Genomic DNA, 20,020 nt, shown 5'->3' with positions numbered 1-20,020 from the left:
CGCCGTGCACATACGTGTGCACAGGCTCACACACGCACGGGCAGGCACGGCTTCCACCGTGCACACACGGATGGTGCCCTCACACGGGTACATGCGTGGGCATGGGAGAGCACATGCACCACTGCAGTGCACCTGCGTATGCACCACCCACGTGGGCAGGGCCAGCACATGCATAGGCATCACAGCCGCACATGTGTGTGTGCGGTCCACATAGGCATATGCACAAGCAGTCACAGACCACACACGCCTGCACACCCCAGGCATGGGAAAGCACATGCATCCTGTGCATGCACATAGATGCGTGTGGGCATGGGTGAGCACATGCACTGCCACTGTGCACATATTTGTGCATTCCCCACATGGACAAGGGCAGGCACAGGTGAGCATTCACACCGTGGCCGCACACATTTTGTGCACGTACCCGCATGCACACCCCACGCACAGGTGAGCGTGTGCACCGTTGACATACAAACATATGGACACATGGTGTTACATGGAGGCATGGCCAAGCAGATACACAAATGCTGCCACACACTTAGTTGTACACACACTTCCACATGCACACAAATGTGCTGGCAGCCCAGAGAGCCGCCCATGTCCTGATTGCATCTCCAGAAGGGTGGGCAGCAGGATGAGGGAGGAAGCTTCTCCCCATCTGCTCTGCTGTCCTCTGGTGAGATGCCCAAGAGTGCTGGCTCCAGATCTGGGGTCTCCAGCACAAGGAGGATGTGCTGCTGTCAGAGTGGGTCAAGAGGACACCACAGAGATGCTCTGAGGGCTGAAAACTATCTACTGTGGAAACAGGCTATGAGATGTGGGGTTGTTCAGCCTGTAGAAGACAAGGCTCCAGGAAGACTTAAAGTAGCATTTCAATATATCAAGGGGGTTCCAAAAGGAGTTTTTCACAGGACATATAAAGACAGGACAAGGGGCATCAGTGTTAAAGTGACTTATGGTGTGCTTGGATTACACAGAAAGAGGAAATCCTTTTTCATGGGGGTGGTGAGGCACTGGCACAGGTTGCACAGAGAAGCTGTGGCTGGCCCATCTCTGGAAGTGTTCAGTGCCAGGGTGGATAGGGCTTGGAGCAACACGGCATCCCTGGAAGATGTCCCTGCCCTAACCCTAACCCTAACCCCAACCCTAGCCCTGCCCATGGCAGGGAGGGTTGGACAGAATGTCCTTCAATGGTCCCTCCCACCCCAAACCTTTCTGATTCTGTGGTGTGCATGCATGCAGATACCCCCACAGAGGTGTGATTGCATAGAACATCCCCCAGAGCATGTGCTGAAGCACACACACACGCATGCACACAGGGGGGTGTGCCAACATCTAGAGAGAGAGTCCAGCCCCACTTTCCATCCCACAGTGTCCCATGGGCCCCTGTGCTCATCTCTCACCCGCTGCTGCTCTGGGCTCTCCATGCTGGCAGAGCCCCATATCCCTTCCTTCCTGCTGGGCCATTCTGTCCCAGGACAGGGACAGGAAGGGCTCTCTTGTCCCTTCCCAATGCAAGGCTTTCCCTTTTGGGCTCTAATAGACCGTGGGAGTGAGGGGGGCCTACTATGGGGTTTGGACTTTTATGCTCCAGGATTCCCCATCTCCCACATGTGGCAGGGGTCTCTCATTAAAGCATCACTATCTGCCATGTCCTCATCCTTCTCCAGCTCAGGTGTATGGGATATTGTAGGACAGATCTGGGATCTGTAAAACGGAGAGATCATCATGATGGGGAGACAGACACCGGGGCCAGGGGCTACCCCACCTTTGTGGGTTCTGTTTGAACTCTGGAGTCTCACAAAGGTATCCCCAGGACACCCCATGCCATGGCCACATCCAGCACTGAGGGTCCCTATACCCAGCAACCCAGCCATGCCGTGGACCGACAGTCCTACCTGGCAGCAGCTGGAGCTGCATGGAGGGGCAATGGGGTTTTGAATGGGTCATGGGACACAGTTTCCCTGTGCCTGCAGTTATCCATATGCAAGGGCTTGCACAAGTAGCCCTATGAACTCACATTTATACACATGTGCATGCATTCACATGTGCACATCAGACATAGGACAAGTTCCCCCGTGTGTGTTCACCTGCACGTGCAGTCACTTGCCACTAGCACTTGTGAGCAGCAGCATGGAGCTGTGCCCTGTACCCACGCACTCACACATATGGCATGTGTTCAACTATGTGTACATGTGTGCTCAGAGGTGTGTGCGTGCATTCACCTATGTAAGAGTTCAGCTGTGTGTGCTCACACGTATGTGCACACATCCATCTGTGTGTACATGTTCACTTGTGTGCACTGACGTGCACATGCCTGTATCCTCTGCACAGCCATATGCTCGCACTCCACGTTTCCGGCTACTCGCCGACGCTCTCCTATGCGCGTGCACGTGTGCACCCCTCCGTGCGGGTGTGCACCCCACCGTGCGGGCGTGCACCCCACCGTGCGGGTGTGTACCCCGCTCGCCCACGCTCACGCTCCCGCCGTGCCCTGGCGCTCCAGCGCACCGGGACTCACCCCGGACCATCCCCGCGTCCCGTCCCAACACCTGCGCACGCGCGCCCTGCCCGCCCCCGCGCGCGTTCGCGCGCACCTGCGCTCCACACCCACCTGCACGCGCGTGCTCCGTTCCAGGACTGGCGCCGCCCAGCGGCCGCCGTCGCCCTTGCGCTGCGCCCGCAGCGGGGGCGCGAGCGCGGCGTGCCCGGTGCTCCCGGCGAGCAGAGGGGTCCCGGGGAAGGCACTGTTCCGGGGTGCCCCGCGGTGAATCGGGGCACCCCGGAACAGGCTCAGCAGCAGCAGCAGCACGGCGACATCCGCCTGGGGACGGCCACCCCTTCCCCGGGGCTGCACCACAAGCTCTGGCAGCTATGCCCTGACAGATTGCCAGGGAAAACGCTGTATCCACTACCCAAGTGCTGTGACTCCTACATGCATCCCGGCACAAGGGTCCAGGCACTGACCCGTGCCCCAACTCAGCCTAGGAGAACTGGAAGCAGAAGACAACCTGCCCACAGCTGCACTTCAGGTGCCCCCTATGCCATGGGGGCATTCAGCTCCCAAGAGCTTGCTAAGCCTTCGTTCATCCCAGCTGGAGCAATTACCCCCTCCCTGCTCCGGTGCCACTTGTTGGGGCATATGGACAAACCATGCAAGAGACAGCTGGAACAGAAGTGCAGCTCCTGCTGCTGCTTTACTGTTAGAGATACAATGGCACGCAGCAACATGCAGGCGCTGGCAGCTCCTCGAGCACAGGGCCCTGTGCAGGGCTGCTGAACCCCACCATGAGAGCAGCATGGCCCCCAGGGGGTGCAGTCTTTGGTCCTAGCAATGATCCTGGGCGGGGTTGAGATGGAGGGAATGTTGAGGACCCCACTCCTGCCAGGCAGGTGTGTAGTGTTTAAAAGGCTAAAGGGTAGTCCAGAGCAGGGGTAGCAACAAAGCAGGGCTGCTGCTGGAGCTCACAGGCAGGCATGGATGCTGCCTGAACCGTGGGCTGGGTTGTCCAGCTATGGGGCCACACCCAAGCGCTGCAGCCCACCCACCTCCCCAAAACATTTACCCCCCTTGCCTCAAGCTCCTGCTGGTTGCATTAAACCCCTGTGCAAAATCAGTATGAAGGCACCCACTCATGCCATGGAGACAGGTGGACAGTGGCGGGGGTGATATCTAAGTGCTATTTGTGGCTGTTGCAGCAGAGAGGGACAGGTATCCCGTTTTGTCCTTAATGTGGTTTTTCCTCTATTAATCGCTCCTGCTGTTGAGCTAGAAGCTACAGGTGAGGGCTGGGTGAGGCTGGGTTGTCTCCATTCCCACAGCATTGGTGACAGAGAGTAGCACAGACCTCAATGTATTGGTCCCAGCATCCCATGTCCTGGCAGGGTACCATCCCAAGACACAGGTATACAGCACCTACTGGCCCCCTGTGGTCCCTCAGCCAGCAAGGAGTGGGTTAAGAATCCGCTGGCTGGGGCCATTGTTTCTGACACAATGAAGAGGAAGAGGATGCTGGGGCTGAAATTCCTTCAGCTCCCTCAGGACAGATGGACAGAGCTGGGCAAACAGATGTGACAGCGGGTGAGCACGGTTTAACCCTTTCAGGTGCTGCACGAATAGTAGCTGGGGGATGTTTAAGGCATGTGGTGCAGCACCAGATACAAGACAGGCACTGGTGTCCAGGACAAGTTGGAGGGACCTCATGGGCACAGAAAGACCCATGAGAGTGCTGGTAGCATCCATCCATGTGGTCTTGCTTGGCCACAGGCTGCTGAGTGGCAAGAGCCCATGACAGCTCTATGGCACAACAACCCCTGTCAGCACCTGACTGGCAAGCCCCTCCCCTGCTTGGTAAATCAGAAAAATAAATAAAAGGCAGGGGCTGGACAGATGAACAGACACAGGGAGAATCCACAAGGGGCTGGATCCTCTTTGGCAGCAATCTGGGATCACAGCTGGGATCCCGGAGGGAGACTGGGTAGGGAGCTAGCAGTCCTTGGAGGCCTGGCCAAGGCTCTCGCGCAGGCACCTGAGCTGTTCCTGGCCCAGCTTGATCTTCTCTTCCAGCTCCCTCTGCTCAGCAATGAGGGCCGACTTCATCTTGACGAAGTGCTGGTAGTCCTGGAGGTGCTCGGCGGGCAGGTACCGTGCCACCATGGCACCCACTGCCTCCTCGCGCCGCCCCACATGCTCCTTCAGCTCTTTGGCATCCTCCAGCTGTGCCACCAGCAGCCGCTGCTTCTCCCGCAGGGCCAGCTGTGGGAAAGACAGCTGTCGTTGGCAGGGCATCCCACAGCCCAAAACCTCATGGGTGAGGGTCCCCTCCCCCATGCCCACCTTGTCCTCAGCAGGGGCGTGCGGCCCGAGGCTGCTCAGGGCAGTTTCCACCCGGGCCAGGCGACCCGAGAGGGAGAGCAGGAGGTTGACCACCTTGTCCAGGTCACCCACGAAGAGGCGGTACTTGTCGAACTCCCCTGGGGTGCAGAGGGCTTGCAGACGAGCAGCCACATCTTCACCCAGTGCCCCATTGGCACTAATGTCCTCCTGCAGCCCTCGTTGTGCCTCCTGCAGCACCACCAGCTTGCGGCTCAGACTCTCGATCAGCTGCAGCTGCCAGAGCAAAGGGGTCAGGGGTAACTGGAGCCACTCCCCATGGGATCAGGGGACTGGCACAGAGGTGTAGGGGTGCTGTGCTGGGGCCTACAGTACACAAGAATCTTGTGGTACCCCAGGTTCCCATGAGCTACTGGCAATTCCCAGTCCCCACAAGAATCTGTCAATGTCTCAGAGTCCATGTGCACCTAATGCATGCCCCCGGTCCCTGTAGGTATCTGGGAACATCCCAGCCCCTGAAAACATCAAGCATCTGGAGATGCCGCTGGTCATGAGCATCTGGTGAGACTCCCAGATCCTGCAAGCACCTGACAATGCCCCTGGTCCTTACAGACATCTGGCAATGTCCCAGCCCCGTGTGAGCATATGGTAATGTTCCTGGTACCCGCAAGCATCCAGCAATTACCCCCATGCCCATGAGTGGCTGGTGATGTCCCCAGATCCCAGGAACAACCAGTGATGCCTCAGTCCCTGTGAGAATCCAGAAATGCACCCAGTCTCCATGAGCACCTGGCCAGGGCAGTGGGGAACCATGAGGGAATTGTCCCCAGCAGTGTCTTGTACCTTCTTTTCCACCAGCTCATGGTCCACCTCCTCCTCCTCATCCTCCGAGCTCCCCTCCACTACCTCTGGCAGCACCTTTACCTTGTTGAGTGGCTCAGTTTTGCCCACTGCAACACCACAGTGCACTGGGAAGGAACTGGAGCTGGCAGCACTCCTGGGAGGCAGTGAGATGGGCTCAAAACCTTGCCTGGGGAGACAGAGATACAGCAATAAGCACTGGGGGGTGTCAGCCTGCCCATGGTATGGGGCCCAGTGCCGTGACAGCCCTACCTGTCCTGTGCCAGGGCCTCCAGGTGCCAGTCCTGCTGCAGACACTTCCGCCAGGCCTGTCGCTCTCCTGCTACCAGTAGCTCACCCATCACCTCAGTGGTGGTGCCAGGGGAAGCCAAGGGGGCCAGGACACTGGCCAGGGAATGGTCCCTGACAGCCATGTCCCACAGCCGTTCCTCGGAGTCCATGCAGTGGGGCTGGGGCCAGCTGCCCTGGCAGCTCACCCCCTCCACTGCCCCAGAACTGGGCTTAAGTGCCTCCGGCAGGGGAGGGCCAGAGCCACAATGCAGGGACAGGGAGCACTCACCCACCCCATGGGGACTGGCACGGCCCTGCTCCTGGTTCTGGATGAGCCTTTGGGGCTGCTCCCCCATCTCCCCGGACCGCTTCATCTTTGTCCGCTTCTCCCCAGCTCCTGACACCCTGTCAACAACCACCATGTTGGGGGGCATGTCAGCTCCCCTGTCCACCCGTGGGGACAGGGACACTCAGGGCTATGGCCATGCCAGGGAAAGAGGTCAGGGACAGGGACACCCCACAACACAAAAAACTCCCACAGGGTGCTCTAAGGATTAGGATGCTCTGATACAGAGTACAAGGACCCACAAAAGGCCCCTCGTGTCCCGACTGTGCTTGCTTTCTCGCTCCCACCCCCATGCCATGGCACCACTTGCCTGCAAATTTCAGCGTTGGCAGCATCAGGCCCAGGAGTCCTGCGGAGTGATCTGGGGGCCTCAGGTCGGGGCCAGGCACCTGACGGAGCAGGGAGGCAAGCAGCGTGCCCCCAGGACTGGTCTTTCTGCTCCCCGGTGAAGCTCTGTGACCGCTCCCTCACTGCCTCAGCAATGCTGCGGATTGGCATTGGGGCAGCAGAAAAGGCAGAGCCATGCCCAGCACCATCTGGTGGGTGCTGGGATGCCCGACGCTGCCTGTACTTCTCCCAGTTGGGTGGAGGTGGGCGGGGAGGTGGGGGGCCCTTCTTTTTGGGGATGCTGGGAGGGTCCAACTTGGCACGGAAAAGGTCCTTCTGGTCACAGCCCCAGGGGCTGGAAGGTTCCAGGTTCAGATGGCTCTCAGAGAAGGCTCTGCCCCTTAGTGGGCGGTGCAGCGGATCCGGGGGGCTCTCAGGGGTGTGGGCCAGGCGGTCACTATCCCACAAGAGGTCATGCGTGGATGTGGCCCGGTAGCAGGGTGGCCACTCTGGCTCGGTGCTCTCAAGGCAGGTGTGGAATGGGCCAAGCCTTGGGAAACCCGGTGGGTAGCTGGAGAGCTCACTAGGAAGAGAAGGAGGCACCCGTCCTCCCGTACAGTCACCCATCTGGCAGTTCAGGCCCATTGCATGCCCTGCCTCCTTTACCCCAGCTAGTCATCCAGTCACACTGGTGAGAGAAGCCCAGGCTTATCCACTGGGCACAGTTCCCCGGAGATGGCCCCAGACCTCTGGGGAAGGGTAAGGAGAGACCACCTTTGCTGTGGACACCTCCTCACACACCCTTGCCCTGTGTGCCCCCTCCTGCCTCAAAGGGCACCATGCCAAGGATGGCCAAGGAAGTATGGGAGGCACTTTCTACATCCCCAGTCAAAATCATGGCAGTCCCCACATCCCCCGATGGAGGTCCCCACTGAGTAGCACACACATCCCCCAGCACCGTGGCACTTGGCATGGGCTCACCTGATGGACTGGCTGACTTTCCTGGTTATTGCAGGTGGTTCCCATTCATCCTGAGGAAATTCCTGTATGAGGGGGAAGGCAATGTGAAATCCATCCCCCAGCACCTCTGTCCCATCCCCATTCAGGCGCAGAAGACTTACAGGCAGTCTGCTGGGCCAATGGGGGAAAAGTACCCCACACCCCAACCCAGGGTCGTGGTCCAGGGGTGCAAGGGAGTGTCAGTGTTGCTCCCCAGCACAGTCCCACAGGGCATTACTCACTGGGACGAAAGCTCTCCGGGGGGGCCAGGCATCACTCTCCTCTCGCCCAGGATGGGTAGCCGGGTAGCAGCAGTCAGGGCAGCGCACCCAGGACACAGGGTGACAGCGGCATGTGTGGCCACGGGGCAGTGGTGGTGGGCACAGGTCCCCTCCACAGCAGCGGCAGGGCTCAGGGCGCAAGGGAACCCCATAGGGGTAGGAGAAGCCCCGCAGGTAATCCAGCTCCCCTGGCCTCCCCAGTGGCTTGTAACAGTGGGGCTGCTCCCGGCAGCACTCAGCATAGGGGCCAGCAGAGCCAGGGCGGCTGGGTGAGGGCGGGCTGTAGGGCTGGTCCAGAGAGAGGCGGCGGACATCCCGGTGCTCAGGGCCAGGGGGCTGGAAGGTGCTGGGATCACCTGCTGGCGGCTTGCTGTGCCGGGGTGGTGCCAGTCGGCTGCTCTCCTCAAAGAACCGGCGGCGGTCAGCAAAGGGCAGCAGGACCGCTTCGTCAGTGCCCCGTGGTGGGGAGCTGCAGGCTGCCGGGCCCTGGCTGTAGCCCTCCAGTTCACTGTGGCTGGGCGAGTGTTTCGGCTGCAGCTTGTTTCCTGGGGACCAGTGCCAGCGGCCTCTGGCTGTTGGCACCACCCGCTCAGGGGACAGGGGCCCTTTAGGGGCTGGCACTGGGTCAGGGGTGGGGATGCCCCGGTCTGCAGAGGGGCCAGAGTTCCTGCTCTCCTCACTCGGCGCGGGGCTGAGACACTGAGGCAGGGCAGGGTGTCGCTCTGTCAGTACACTGCCCTCTGGGGGCTCCTCAGTTTCCTCCACTGGCTCCTCACCAGGTGGAGGTGCACCAGGACCCCGGCTCTTCTGCAGCTGGGCCTTGCGGCGCTGGATCTCGTTGCGTAGGCTGGTGGCAAAGCGGTCGCTGCGGCGGCGCATCTGAGCAGAGCGATGGGGAGGACCCCCAGCCCGCCGGGCCCCTTCCCGATTCTCCTCCTGCACTGGCCCCTCAGTGCTGAGTACTGGGCTAGCCCCCTGGCCATCCGGCCCGCAGGCTTGCTGCAGTTCAGGGCAGCAGCGGCAGGGCGGTGGGCAGCAGCAAGGCTCTGGGCAGTGTGGGGGATCCTGAGCAGGCCCTGTGGTTCCCCCTCGGCTGCCCTCAGGACGCAGCGGGGACAAGGTCCAGCGTTGCCCACTGGGGGCTGGCGAGGCTCGCCCGCTGTTGGTGCCCAGCTGGAGGGAGCGGAACTGGGAGGCCAGCAGTCGCTCGGGAGCACTCTGACGGTGCGACACGTGGCCCTTGAGAGGGGACAGCAATGGGTTGTCACCTGCTGTTGTGGCATCAGGCACTTGGTGCATGCTGTTATCCAGGTATGGGTGGTTGTCAGGCTCCATGCTCTCCCCCCGGAGTGGCTCAGCTGCACAACGGTCCAGGTGGGAGTTCAGCATGTAATACCAGTCAGCAGAGAGACAGTCCTTTGTGGGGTATGGCACCACTTTCCTCCTGCCCGCTACTTCTGCCTCCCCATCCCGCTGGCAGAGGAAGGTGTCAGAGATCCACCGGCCCTTGGCATGCAGCATGTCCGCTGACGCTGATGCCTGGCACCTGTCCCCTCTGCCACCTGGGGCTGCTCGCAGGCTGTCCCTCCTGACAGGGGGCTGGGGGGGCACAGGTGCCCGCCAGGCCTCAGGGTGCCAGCTGGCAGATGGCTCAGCCCCTGTGGTCAGGTAGCGCTTGTCAGGGGCTTTGCAGGGGCCTTGGAGGCTGGAATCAATGGACACGGCCTCTTCAGGACGGAGAGAGAGGGCACAGTCAGAGGCGATGGAGCTGGCAGAGAAGGAGCTGTAGGCCGAGTCCCGCTTGCTGTGGTACATGCCCTGGTCAACAGGTGAGGGGTCTCCTTCACAGCAGGCCTGGCTGGGATGGTCCAGGCTCTCCATGCTCCCGATGGAGCTGCTCCGGTCAGTGCTGCAGTGCCAGGACAGTGGGTTCCACTGCAGGGACAGCTTGCTGCTGCCTAGCCCCACATCAGTGTTACAGGCACCTGCTGCTCCTCATCCAGCTACACAGAGATCCCAAGGAGCCCATCCCCCCACATGCACCCTCCCTGGGACAACGGAGCACAGGGCAGCACTACCCCAACTGCCCTTCACCCCTGGACTGGGGTCACCACCAAGGTTGCCTGGCACTGGCAAGGGGAACAGGCACAGGGAACAACAGGGTGTGTGTGACTCCAGCCACTTGAGACCTCCCAGCTCTGGCAGCCGGGGCAGTGGGACTAAGCAGCTCCTGGCTGTCTCCAGCAGAGCCACCGCCCCTTCCTGCTGGGAGCAGGGAGTAAACAGCCAGGGGAAAGGGTAGTGCAGGATGAGGAGTGATGCCCGAAAGTAGCGTGGCCAGCCCCACAGCCACAAGCCAAGAGGGTGTCCCATCTGCCCTCTCCCTTTGCACAGTCTCATAACTGCCCCCAGGGTCTCACCTGACATCACATCCCGAAGGCCAGGAGAGGCTGAAGGCATCAGCCGGGCAGTGCATGGTGGGGACGTCTGGGCGGCTTTCGGCAAGTTTGGCCACGTGCCAGGAATGGGGCCGGAAGACGGGCACGCTCCTCCTGCCAAGAGCAACAGCGGGAAAGGACAAGAATGGGGAGGAAGCCAGGCCAAGGAACCGGGGCTGAAGTCACTTCCTACGGGGTTTCCTGTCCCCCCCAGGCCAGCACCCGCCCAAAGGGCATGGCAGCAAGGACGGTCCAGTCCTGCAAGCAGCCGGCACTGGGCAAGGGGATCTCACCGCTTACCCAGCTGGCCAGGGCTCCCCAGACTGCAGCATCCCTCTAGCCGCATTAACAGGAGACCGAGGACATGGCCCCTGCATAGCCCATAGGCAATGACCTGAGCAGGGCAAGTGTCTGCTGGGACTGGATTAGCTCCACCAAGGGACACTGGGGCCACATCTGTCTCCACTGTAAGCCTGACCTGCCCCCCTGCTCTTTTGTCCCTCAGTATCTGCAGCAAGCACCAGCCACATCATGTCTCTAGGAAGGGTCCTGTGCTGGTCCCTGTCCCACCCCTCACAGCATCCATAGGAGTCTCCAGCCCCCCCAGCAAATGCCACTGCACAGACATGGTCAGAAGCCACCTCCTGTACCTCCCAAATGCCAAGTGCTGCCACAACATCTACTGACTGGATGAGAGCAGCAAGCTGTGCACAGGGTCAGCACAGGGAATTCCCAGAACCCCCAAACTCACCATGGATGATGCTGAGCCCCAGCACAGTCCCGTGGGACCCCTGCCCCTTGGGCAGTGCCCTTGCGCCGTCCCTGCCCCTGAGTGCTGCTGGAGCTGGAGTCAGTCAGGATGCAGCCAGGGAATGGATGCAGTTGGAGGGGCTGGGGGGGGAAGGGACTGCAAGGCCCAGCCCTGTCTCTCCTTCCTTTCCCAGGCAAGCAGGCAGGCAGGAGGCAGGCAGGCAGGCAGGAAGGGAGAGGAGCGGCCACGCTTGAGGATACCGCCCAGTGAGGGGGTGGTGAGCCCGATGCACTGCCCTGGCTCTGCTGGGTGTGGAACCCCCACTTAGCGGGAGTGCTGACAGCAGCAAAGGGGCTGCTCCCCACCCTGACCCAGCAAGGGGCACCTCCAAGCTGAAGACAAGGGCCCCTCCAGGCTCCTGCCAGTCCCCCAGGCAGCTGAAGTCCCACTGGCCCTCCCTGTGTCCCTTCCACAGCACTGCCAACCTGCGAACAACCATCTTCAGAGTGCGGTAGGAGCCCTTGATGAGGATGAGGGCCTCGTGGCGGGATCCGTACAGCGGCGTCCCGCTGATGTTCACCAGCTCATCACCTGGCTGCAGCCGGCGGGACAGTGCAGCCTTGCCCCCATCCTCCACCTGGGTGACAGAGAGGGGCATCAAGGGGGGCACAGCCCCCAGAATATCCCAGGGGATGTTCCATGGCCACCATGTGTCAGAGGAGAAAGAGGCTTCGGAGAAGGTGCCTGAGCCCCAGGCACCACAGAGGGATCTGTGGGGCCAGGCTCTCCCCCTTCTCTGGTCACATGAATTTCTGAGCAAGCGCATCAGGGAGGGGGAAGAAAGAAAAATGTCCCATCCCAGCAGATTCCCTCGCAGGCAGCACAAGGGCCCTTTGTCCAGCATGGATGCCAGCCCCCTACCACTGCCTGCTTCCAACCCCACATTGAGCTTTCTGGGCACCCGTGGTGATTTTGATGCCCAAAGGATGCCATCCCATCCTATGTGCACATAGGAGACAATAGTAGGGGAAGTGCTGAGCACTGGCACATGCCTACCCTCCCTGACACCCATGGCCAAAATGAACCTGGCACCCTGTATTGCTGTGCTTAGAGGAATATTGCCAGCACATGAGATCCTGGCCCATGCCCTCTGCCCTAGCTGGTAGGTGCAGTCCTTGCAGCCCTGGGACAAGTAGTGACCAGCTGGGCTAGGCAGTGCCCATTGCCAGCACTGATCTCTGCCCGTCCTGCCACTGCAATGACCAGGGATTGCCAAGTCCACACCACAGGGCTGGCAAGCAACTGGAGCTGCTTCTGTGTGGTGGCCGTAGCTCAGGGCATGCAGGTGCATAGGGCAGGACCTGGGGTGCCCCATGCCCAGCACAGATGTGGCAAGACCCTATAGCCACCCGCCGGGCAGAGCTAAGCTGGCCCCATGCTGGGGCTCCTGCACCCACCCTGCCCATGGGCTCTTCACCCTGTCCACTTGCTCCCAGGCCTGGCCAGGGAATGAGCTCTGCTCACAGTGCCTGCAGGACCAGTCTGGGCAGCAGCCAAGCCCCAGTGCCAGAGAGCACACACATGGCTTCCTGGCAGGTCAGTAGCTCTGCATGTGCCCCTGGGCACCACTTTCCAGCCCTAATGCTGGGCAGGTCTCAGGGGGCATTCCACTACCCCTGGACAAAATGTCACCTTAGGAGGGAGAAAGGCAGGGGCAGCCGAACCTCCTGCCCAGTGCACCACTGCTCCATGGCTTTGCCTGGCACAGCTGTGCCCAGAACCAACAGCTCTCCCATTTCTCCAGGGATCTTAGCACCACAATGCCATACAGAGGCTGGGCACAGCCCAATGTGCCTGCCCGTGCAGGCATGCTGCCCTCCTACCCAGATGTCAGCCACGGGGCTGCCTTCCTGGCAGGAGACCCTGACTGCCTGTGAGGGCTCCCAGTCTTACCATGCAGTCAGTGGAGGACTCGGGTTTACCCCCTGCCATGCTGCTGCCCACCACCGGGCACCAGCAGAGCGTGCAAGGCAGGCTGCACCTTCACCTCAGTCCTCTCTCCAGACACGTGCCCACCAGTCCTGCCTGCCACCGCCATGGGGATGAGTCAGAGGTGAAAGGTGTCCCCTCTTGCTGCAGGACACAACCAGGTCTGCACCCATGTCTGGGCCATCACATGCACTAGGATGCACAGGCTCTGCCCTGGCATCACTCACCAGGAGCTAAATTGGGCACAAATAGCCCCTTGTTCTGCCTTTGCCACCAGTGAACTCAGCACTGGCAGCCAAACACACACAGTCTGGCTGAGCCAGGCCAGGACACTTCCCAAACGCCACGCCTGAAGTTCACTCTGGGCCTTAATGGTGGGCACCAGATGGCTCACAGGAATGCCTGCCTGTCTCAGGAGAAGCTTGTCTTAAGAATCACAACCAGAACAGTGCCAGAGCTGTGCTCACCCTGCGCCACACCATCCTCCATCCTTGCCCCTGATGTGCCCAGGGAAGCCTGTGCTGGAGGGCGTTTACAGCCCCATGGGCGGCTTAAGATCGCGTGTGAGCACTGCCGTGGGACTGCCACAGAAAGGGATCCTGCCCGGAGTGGGTTCAGAGGCTAAACTCCGTCACCGAGTGCGGGGACGCCCTTCCTCTTTCCGGCCCGCGCCCCCCGCGCCACAGGCGAGGGCCGCCCCCTCCCCGCACACACCTCGGCCGGCCGCAGCGGCGACCCCGGGGGACCCTCCCCTGAATGCACAAAGCGCTGGAACAAGCCCCTTTTGTCTGCCGAGCACACGCGGTGGCGGCGTGTCCGTGGAAGCGCGGGGGCCGACACCCCGCGGCCCGCAAGCCAATCCCCTTCTCAAAAGTGGCGAGGAACATCCCGTCCTCCGGCAACCGGCGGACCCACGGGGACCCGCCACGCCGAAGGCCAGCAGCGAGTGGGGACGCGGGCACTCACTCTCTCGGCGCCCAGCTCCCCACCCGCCGGCGGTGCCACCTCAGGGCGCAGGGCTGGGACTGGAGCCACTTTTCCAGCTCCCCCAGCCAGACCGCGCTGGCCGCGTCCCGCCGAGGGCGTGGAACGGCCCGGGGGTGCAGTCGGCCCGGCTCGAGGCAGGGAGCAGCCCCGGGGCCGCCAGCCCGGCCCGCCGCACCCCGGCTCAGCAGGACGGCGACACCGGGCGGGCAGGCGGCCAAATCGTCCGGCGACAGGGCCCCGTCCGGGCTCCCTGGAGGGGTGGCTATTGGAGTTCCCCTGGTCGCCGCCCTGCTCCTTGCGGGTCTCCCCGCGAGTCTCCCCGCGGAGCGATGCGCTGGCGGGGGCCGCGGGAATCGGTGACCCTCTGTGTGGCGAGACGTCGAGGCCGCAGGGGTCACCCTCACCGTTTGCTCCCGGCTGTGGCCGGGCTCCGCTCGGCATCGCACCCCGGCGCCAACCCCGTCCCGGGCACGGTCCTGCCCCTGCGTTCCAGGGGTGCCGGGGCATGACGGGACGGACTCTGGTTCCCCCACCGTGGCCCTAAACGTCCCCGCAGAGTCCGGTGCCCAGAACGCCCGTGGGCGCGGCACCGACGGATGGGCACACAGGGGGCTGACCTCCCCCGGCTGCAGCCCGCGGGACGGGACCGGGAAAGACGTGAGGGGGAATGTGGGGGCCGCCCCCGACGCCAGCCCAACGGATGTGCCAGAGGAATTTCTTCCTGCCGCCGGGCTCGGGCTGTCCCTCCGCCCCTCTTGCTCTCACTCTTCACCGCGACTCTAAGTGGAGGGCCGCGGAGATCGTACGTGCGAGTGGCCGTCCCCGTCCCGCCGCGCCAGGACACGAGACCCCGCGGCCGGGGTTCCCCGCACCCCCGACGCTGCCGCGCCCCGGGTGTCCTCCCATCTCCCGCGCCCCGCCACGGGCGGGAGGCCCCTCGCGGGGGCATGTCGCGGAGCCCACGCGGGACTCTGCCGGCGACTCCTACCTTGGAGATGATGAGGGGCTCGCCGTGCTCTAGCCCGCCGCGCAGTGTGAAGCCCCAGGGCGCGCCCCCCTGCAGCTGCACATGTACGTACTGGGGGGCGCCGGGCCGGCCCTCGGCCCGCTCCATGGCCGCTACAGCTACAGCCTCATCCCGGCCCGGCCCCGAGCTGTGGAGGAAATGACACCCCCGCCTGCCCGGGCTGAGCGGCGCGGGGCGAGTGCGGGGCGGGGCTGCTCCGCACCGGGACTGCTCCGCCGCCGCCAATGAGGCGCGGGGGGACGGCGGCGGCCGGTTCAGCACGGCTCAGCACGGCTCGTGGCATGGCTCTGCACACAATGGCACAGCACGGCACTTTTCTACTCAGTACCGTGGCATACCATCCTTTAGCCAAGGGACCTGACGTGAGCTGCTTGGCTCATCTTGGTACAGCCCAGCCGGTGTATTTCAGTTCAGTACAGCTCAACCCAGCATGGCACGATATGGAAGGCTGGCAGACCTCAGTGCAGCACGATACATCACAGCTCAGTTCAACGTGGGGTGGCAGGGGGGCCAGCGTGGGTTAACTGGCCCAGCATGGCTCAGCCTGGCACGCCTCAGTGCAGTTCAGCTGGGTTGGCACATTCTGGCTTGTCTCAGCTCAGTTCAACATGACACAGGGCTGGCAAAGTGAAGTTTGGTACAGCGCAGAACAACCAGGGGCCTCATCTGGCTTAGCTCCACTTGGCCTGGCCCAATTTTGTTCAGTGCAGTTCAGCTTGGTTGACTTGGACAAGCAGGGCTGCAGAGTTCAGCTCAGCAGAGCCTGGCTTGGCTTGACTTAGCTTGACCATGCACAGGTTCAGCTCAAAATGACCCATTTGGGTTCAGCACAATATGGTGCCGCCAGGAATTCACACCAATAGGGACTGCTCAGCACAGCTGAGCCTGGCATGGTGGCAGTTCAACAGCACTCAGGTAGGTACAAGGGGGTGGCAGTAGGGTGATGCAGCCACCCCGGCTCCCCACCATGTAGTCACATTGGTGCCCCAAGCTCCACTGCCTGCAGGCCAGCACATGCTGCTGGCTCCTGTCTGGCCTACCCATGCCAGCCCCCACCCTGTCCATATCCTGCCTGGCACTTTAGGGTGTGCCTGGCAGTTTGGCCGTTCTTCACCTTTGTCTTTGCCCTGCTAGGCCCAGGAGAGGCAGCTGTACCGCTTGGGGGAAATTGAGGCAGGGGGAAAAGCCGGCGATGGCAGCCAGGGATGGTGGGAGTGGATCGTCATGGATTCCCGGGGGAACCCGAGAGTCCTGCTCCTCCCCTTCCCGCCTGGGGCCACGACTCTTACTCATCTCCTTCCCAGACAACCGGCCCGGAAAGCTCTGCTCTGCAAGCAGCGCCTGCAGTCCTGGTTGCCTGCCATGGCCTGGGAGGGTCAGTTTACAGTGCCAGGCTGGTGCATTCCCAGTGCTGGAAGGGTCTCAAGTTTTTCTTGGTAGTCCCTGTCTACAAGCACCTGTCTTGAACTCTGCCTGCTGCCTGTGCAGCCCAGCTGCAGCCAGACCATTACAGCCAGCGTGTCACAGGGCACAGGGTGGAGTGGTACCTGGGCTATTTGTAGTGCTTGAGCCCACCCAGGAGAGATGCATAGCTCCCCCCCATACAGCCTTGACATGTCCACCACTGACATGTCCACCACCCTGACCCCACCTGCCTTGTAATGCCCCCAAATCGTGACTGGCTGCTGCCATGCCCAGACTTTTCCCAACTTTCACTGGCTTGTCTGACCCTTGTGCGCTTTCCCAAATGAGTAACAAGGGCTGCCTGGCCAGGCAAGAGGGCTCTTGTGCCCTGCCTCTTCACATGGCCCCACAGCACATTTAGCACCACACACACCCCCACAGAGCCCTCCCAGTCCTTAGCATGGTGCCCAGCTGGCACCAAGAAGGGTGGGCAGCAGACACCAGTACAATTCCTCCAGCTCTTCCCATGTCCCTATGCCTGCACCAGTGATTCCCAACCAGTGTGCTCACCCCCGGCCACTTCCATTCCAGCAGGAGAGCAACAGTGTACTGTGGGTCTGGGCACAACACCAGGGGCTCTGGAGGTGGGATTGGCTGCAGCTGCCCACCCCACACTATAGTGTGCCCACAGAGCATTTCCCAGGCAAGCACTGTCCCCAGTACGGAAAGTGGTTCAAATGACCCATGCCAGCAAGAGGGTGAGCATCATGCTTACCTCTCAGCTTTGGGCAGGTGCTGGCAGAAAAACCTGGAAACTCATCAAGGTAGGCAAAGTTGCAGGCATGCTGGTGGTGGTGGCAGGATGATGCCTACAGTGGGGTACTGCTGGCTTACCCAGACATACTTAGAACTGCTGGGCTCAGGGTCACTGCTCACCCATGTGTCTTAGTGCCAGCTGGATAGAGTGAGGCACTGGGCAGCCTGGCTGTGCTGTGAGACTGTTGGGGAGCAGAACTTCAGGCTCTCTGTCTGCTTGGGGCAGTGCAGACCAGCATGCAGCAATGGGCACAAAGTTGATGAGCTACTGATGAAGAATCAGCACAGAGTGGAGGGAGCTGGAGGGACTCTCATCGCATGAAAGCACCCTCTTAGGCTCTGTCTGGCCCCACTCCCCTGGGACCCAGGGAGCTCCTGCCTCTTTAAAACCTGATTGAGTCCATGCCTTTAAAATGGGCCTGGGCAAGGACCTCCTACCCCGTAGGAGGAGGCTGAGTCAGGAGCAGGTGGGCTGAGTGAGCTGATTCTCCCACCCCACTTCACCCCACTCCCCTACCCCAGCACCTTTACAGCTCCCATAGCCAGGCTCTGTTGGGCTAGCTTTACTCCTGGTCTGGATTTTAGTCTGGAATTTGTCCCCCTTTTTGCATACAGATTCCCCCCACCGTTCTGTTCCTGTGCCAAGCTGAAGCAGCTGGTGTGATTGTCCTGTCTTGATAGAAGCTGGAAGCACCCTGGGATCCTTTTGCTGGTGCCCACAGTCAGCTCTCCCTCTCACGTGAGGAGAAGCATGACTGCAGGTTTTCCCTAATTCTTCTGCTGGCCAGCCCCACCTTGTCCCTCTTACCTGCTCCCTCCCGACACTCACCTATCATGGCTATGCCCTGCCCTTTCATCAGCCTCCTCCTTCTCCTTGTTGTGACCCTTTCCCAGGCTGCAAACCAGTCCCCACTGCCCCTTGGCTCCCTGCCTACTGTCCCCACCCTGCCCCTCCTGCAGGCCCTGCAAACCCGGGCTCCAGGCAGCCCAGGCTGGCAGCTGGGGCCAGCCAGTGGGCAGCCCCTGCGCTACATGCTGAATCTGTACCGGCGTGCTGCTGACCGCGAAGGCCGACCCCGCCGCAGCCGCAGCCTGGGCACCAACACCATCCGCCTGGTCCAGGCCAGTTCCCATGGGGGTCAGCCCTGGGCAGGTAAGGAACTGGTGAGCACTAAGGATGGTATAGGCGCTTAGCAGAGCTAGCAGGGTGGCTTGAGCTCTGAAGGTGAGGTCTCTTGCCTGCTTCCTTCCCCCTCTCTACAGTGTCCGGGTTGGGGTTGCTCTTGGCCATGGGGTTCCACTTGGCAGGAGTCCAAGGCTCTGCCCCAGGGATGAGATGGGCAAATGCATAGCTGGCCCTTGTGTGCCCTTCTCTCCTTCCCAATCTGCCTAATGCTCTGCCAGGCTAATGGTGTTGGTGGAGAGGATGGGAAATGTTACAGACTCTTTGCCCTTCATGCCACCAGCAAGCCTTGGCTCATGGCTTCTGTTTGCTGCAGCATCTGCTTTGTGCTGGGGCAGGTGGCTATCACAGGCTCTGCTGTGTGGGGCTGTGGCAGCACCATGAGAGAAAGGGATGCTCCACAGTTCCTCCTGCACTATGCTAACAGGTCACTGCTTCCCTGCAGGTCGCTGGTATTTGCAGGCCCTCACCTACCACATGGAGGGCCAGCCAGAGGTCGAGCACCTCCTCAGAGCTACTGTGGTCTACCTGCCCAGTCTGTCACTGGCCCACGGTCGCCTTCTCTGCGCTCTGGAGCTGGTGATGGCTGGCGAGGCACCCAGGGTGCTGCTCAGCCCTACTGCCCGTCCCCGCCATGGCTGGGCCGAAGTTGACGTCACCCCTTATCTGGTGCTGGGGAACAGCAGCGTGGGGAGCCTGGCACTGCGGCATGTCTGCGTGCGTGCTGGCCGAGCAGGAGGCCATGATGCCCCCGTGGCCCCTGGCCACCCTTTCCTCCTTCTCTACCTTAATGATACCCAGGCAGGGTTGGCACCTCTGGCAGCAGAGCCCCACCGATACCGACGTGATACAGGGACATTGGCTCATGACCTGCCCAAGTACCTGCAGGACCAGGGAGGGGAGAAGAGTGACTGTTCCCTCCGCCCCTTCCCTGTCAGTTTTGCACAGCTGGGCTGGGACCACTGGATCATTGCTCCTCACCGCTATAACCCACGCTACTGCAAGGGCACCTGTCCCCACCTGCTCCGCTATGACTTCCACGCACCCAACCATGCTGTGGTGCAGGGTTTTGTTCATCAGCTGGTGGATGCCAATGTGCCCCGGCCCTCCTGTGTGCCCTATCGCTACAGCCCCATCAGTGTCCTCATGATTGAACGCAATGGAGGCATACTGTACAAGGAGTACGAGAATATGATTGCAGAGTCCTGCACTTGCCGGTAATTTCCACTGCTCCAGCACATCACCCCTGGGCTCTGCCTCTTCCTGCAGATCTGGACTTTAGGGTTTATCTTGCTCTGCCTGGGGCTCACTTGGCTCATCTCCCCTCCCCATGCAGTGCTGCTCAGTGGGGAGGTTTTACAATGACAGTTTTATGTAAATTGTGGGTTTTTAAAGGCAGGAACCTGTGCTGGGGTGGTTGCCCCATGACATCTGTCCTTCCTGCAGCCCCCATGGCTGCTGCCTGGTTTTGGTGGGCAGGGGGTCTTGGCCTGATGTTCTCAGATATGAG

General features: G+C 61.4%; 2 protein-coding genes across 8 annotated transcripts; one reads left to right on the top strand and one right to left on the bottom strand.

The window, feature by feature from the left end:
* Nucleotides 1-3,166: 3,166 nt before the first annotated feature.
* Nucleotides 3,167-15,256, bottom strand: SHROOM4 (shroom family member 4). Of its 7 annotated transcripts, none has more exons than XM_041484785.1 (10): nt 15,069-15,256; nt 11,590-11,741; nt 10,336-10,467; nt 7,877-9,824; nt 7,617-7,678; nt 6,619-7,218; nt 5,945-6,367; nt 5,675-5,861; nt 4,835-5,107; nt 3,167-4,753 (listed from the first exon to the last, which is right to left on the bottom strand). In XM_041484785.1, exons 1-10 carry the CDS (start codon nt 15,192-15,194, stop codon nt 4,484-4,486), a joined length of 4,173 nt encoding a protein of 1,390 aa, XP_041340719.1. In that variant the 5' UTR covers nt 15,195-15,256; the 3' UTR covers nt 3,167-4,483. The 7 variants fall into 7 exon arrangements, with proteins under 7 accessions (XP_041340719.1, XP_041340724.1, XP_041340723.1 ...); XM_041484790.1 differs by having other exon boundaries at nt 6,619-6,792; XM_041484789.1 differs by lacking the exon at nt 11,590-11,741 and having other exon boundaries at nt 15,069-15,202.
* A 2,623-nt stretch (nt 15,257-17,879) lies between these two features.
* Nucleotides 17,880-19,750, top strand: BMP15 (bone morphogenetic protein 15). Its single transcript, XM_041484770.1, has 2 exons — nt 17,880-18,480; nt 18,956-19,750. Exons 1-2 carry the CDS (start codon nt 18,162-18,164, stop codon nt 19,729-19,731), a joined length of 1,095 nt encoding a protein of 364 aa, XP_041340704.1. The 5' UTR covers nt 17,880-18,161; the 3' UTR covers nt 19,732-19,750.
* Nucleotides 19,751-20,020: the final 270 nt, after the last annotated feature.

The sequence above is a fragment of the Pyrgilauda ruficollis genome, unplaced genomic scaffold (assembly GCF_017590135.1).
Source record: "Pyrgilauda ruficollis isolate IOZ18807 unplaced genomic scaffold, ASM1759013v1 scaffold67, whole genome shotgun sequence".
NCBI classification, from domain to species: domain Eukaryota; kingdom Metazoa; phylum Chordata; class Aves; order Passeriformes; family Passeridae; genus Pyrgilauda; species Pyrgilauda ruficollis.
The sequence above is the reverse complement of the archived record's forward strand: the minus strand, read 5'-3'. Positions and strand labels throughout refer to the sequence as shown.

Coding starts and splice junctions, on each gene's coding strand:
- SHROOM4 (XM_041484785.1), bottom strand. CDS start 15,194: ATGGAGCGGGCCGAGGGCCGGCCCGGCGCCCCCCAGTACGTACATGTG. Junction 11,742..15,068: donor AGCCCCTCATCATCTCCAAG/GTAGGAGTCGCC, acceptor TCTGTCACCCAG/GTGGAGGATGGGGGCAAGGC. Junction 7,219..7,616: donor AAAGTCAGCCAGTCCATCAG/GTGAGCCCATGC, acceptor TTCTCTTCCTAG/TGAGCTCTCCAGCTACCCAC.
- BMP15 (XM_041484770.1), top strand. CDS start 18,162: ATGGCTATGCCCTGCCCTTTCATCAGCCTCCTCCTTCTCCTTGTTGTG. Junction 18,481..18,955: donor TGGGGGTCAGCCCTGGGCAG/GTAAGGAACTGG, acceptor GCTTCCCTGCAG/GTCGCTGGTATTTGCAGGCC.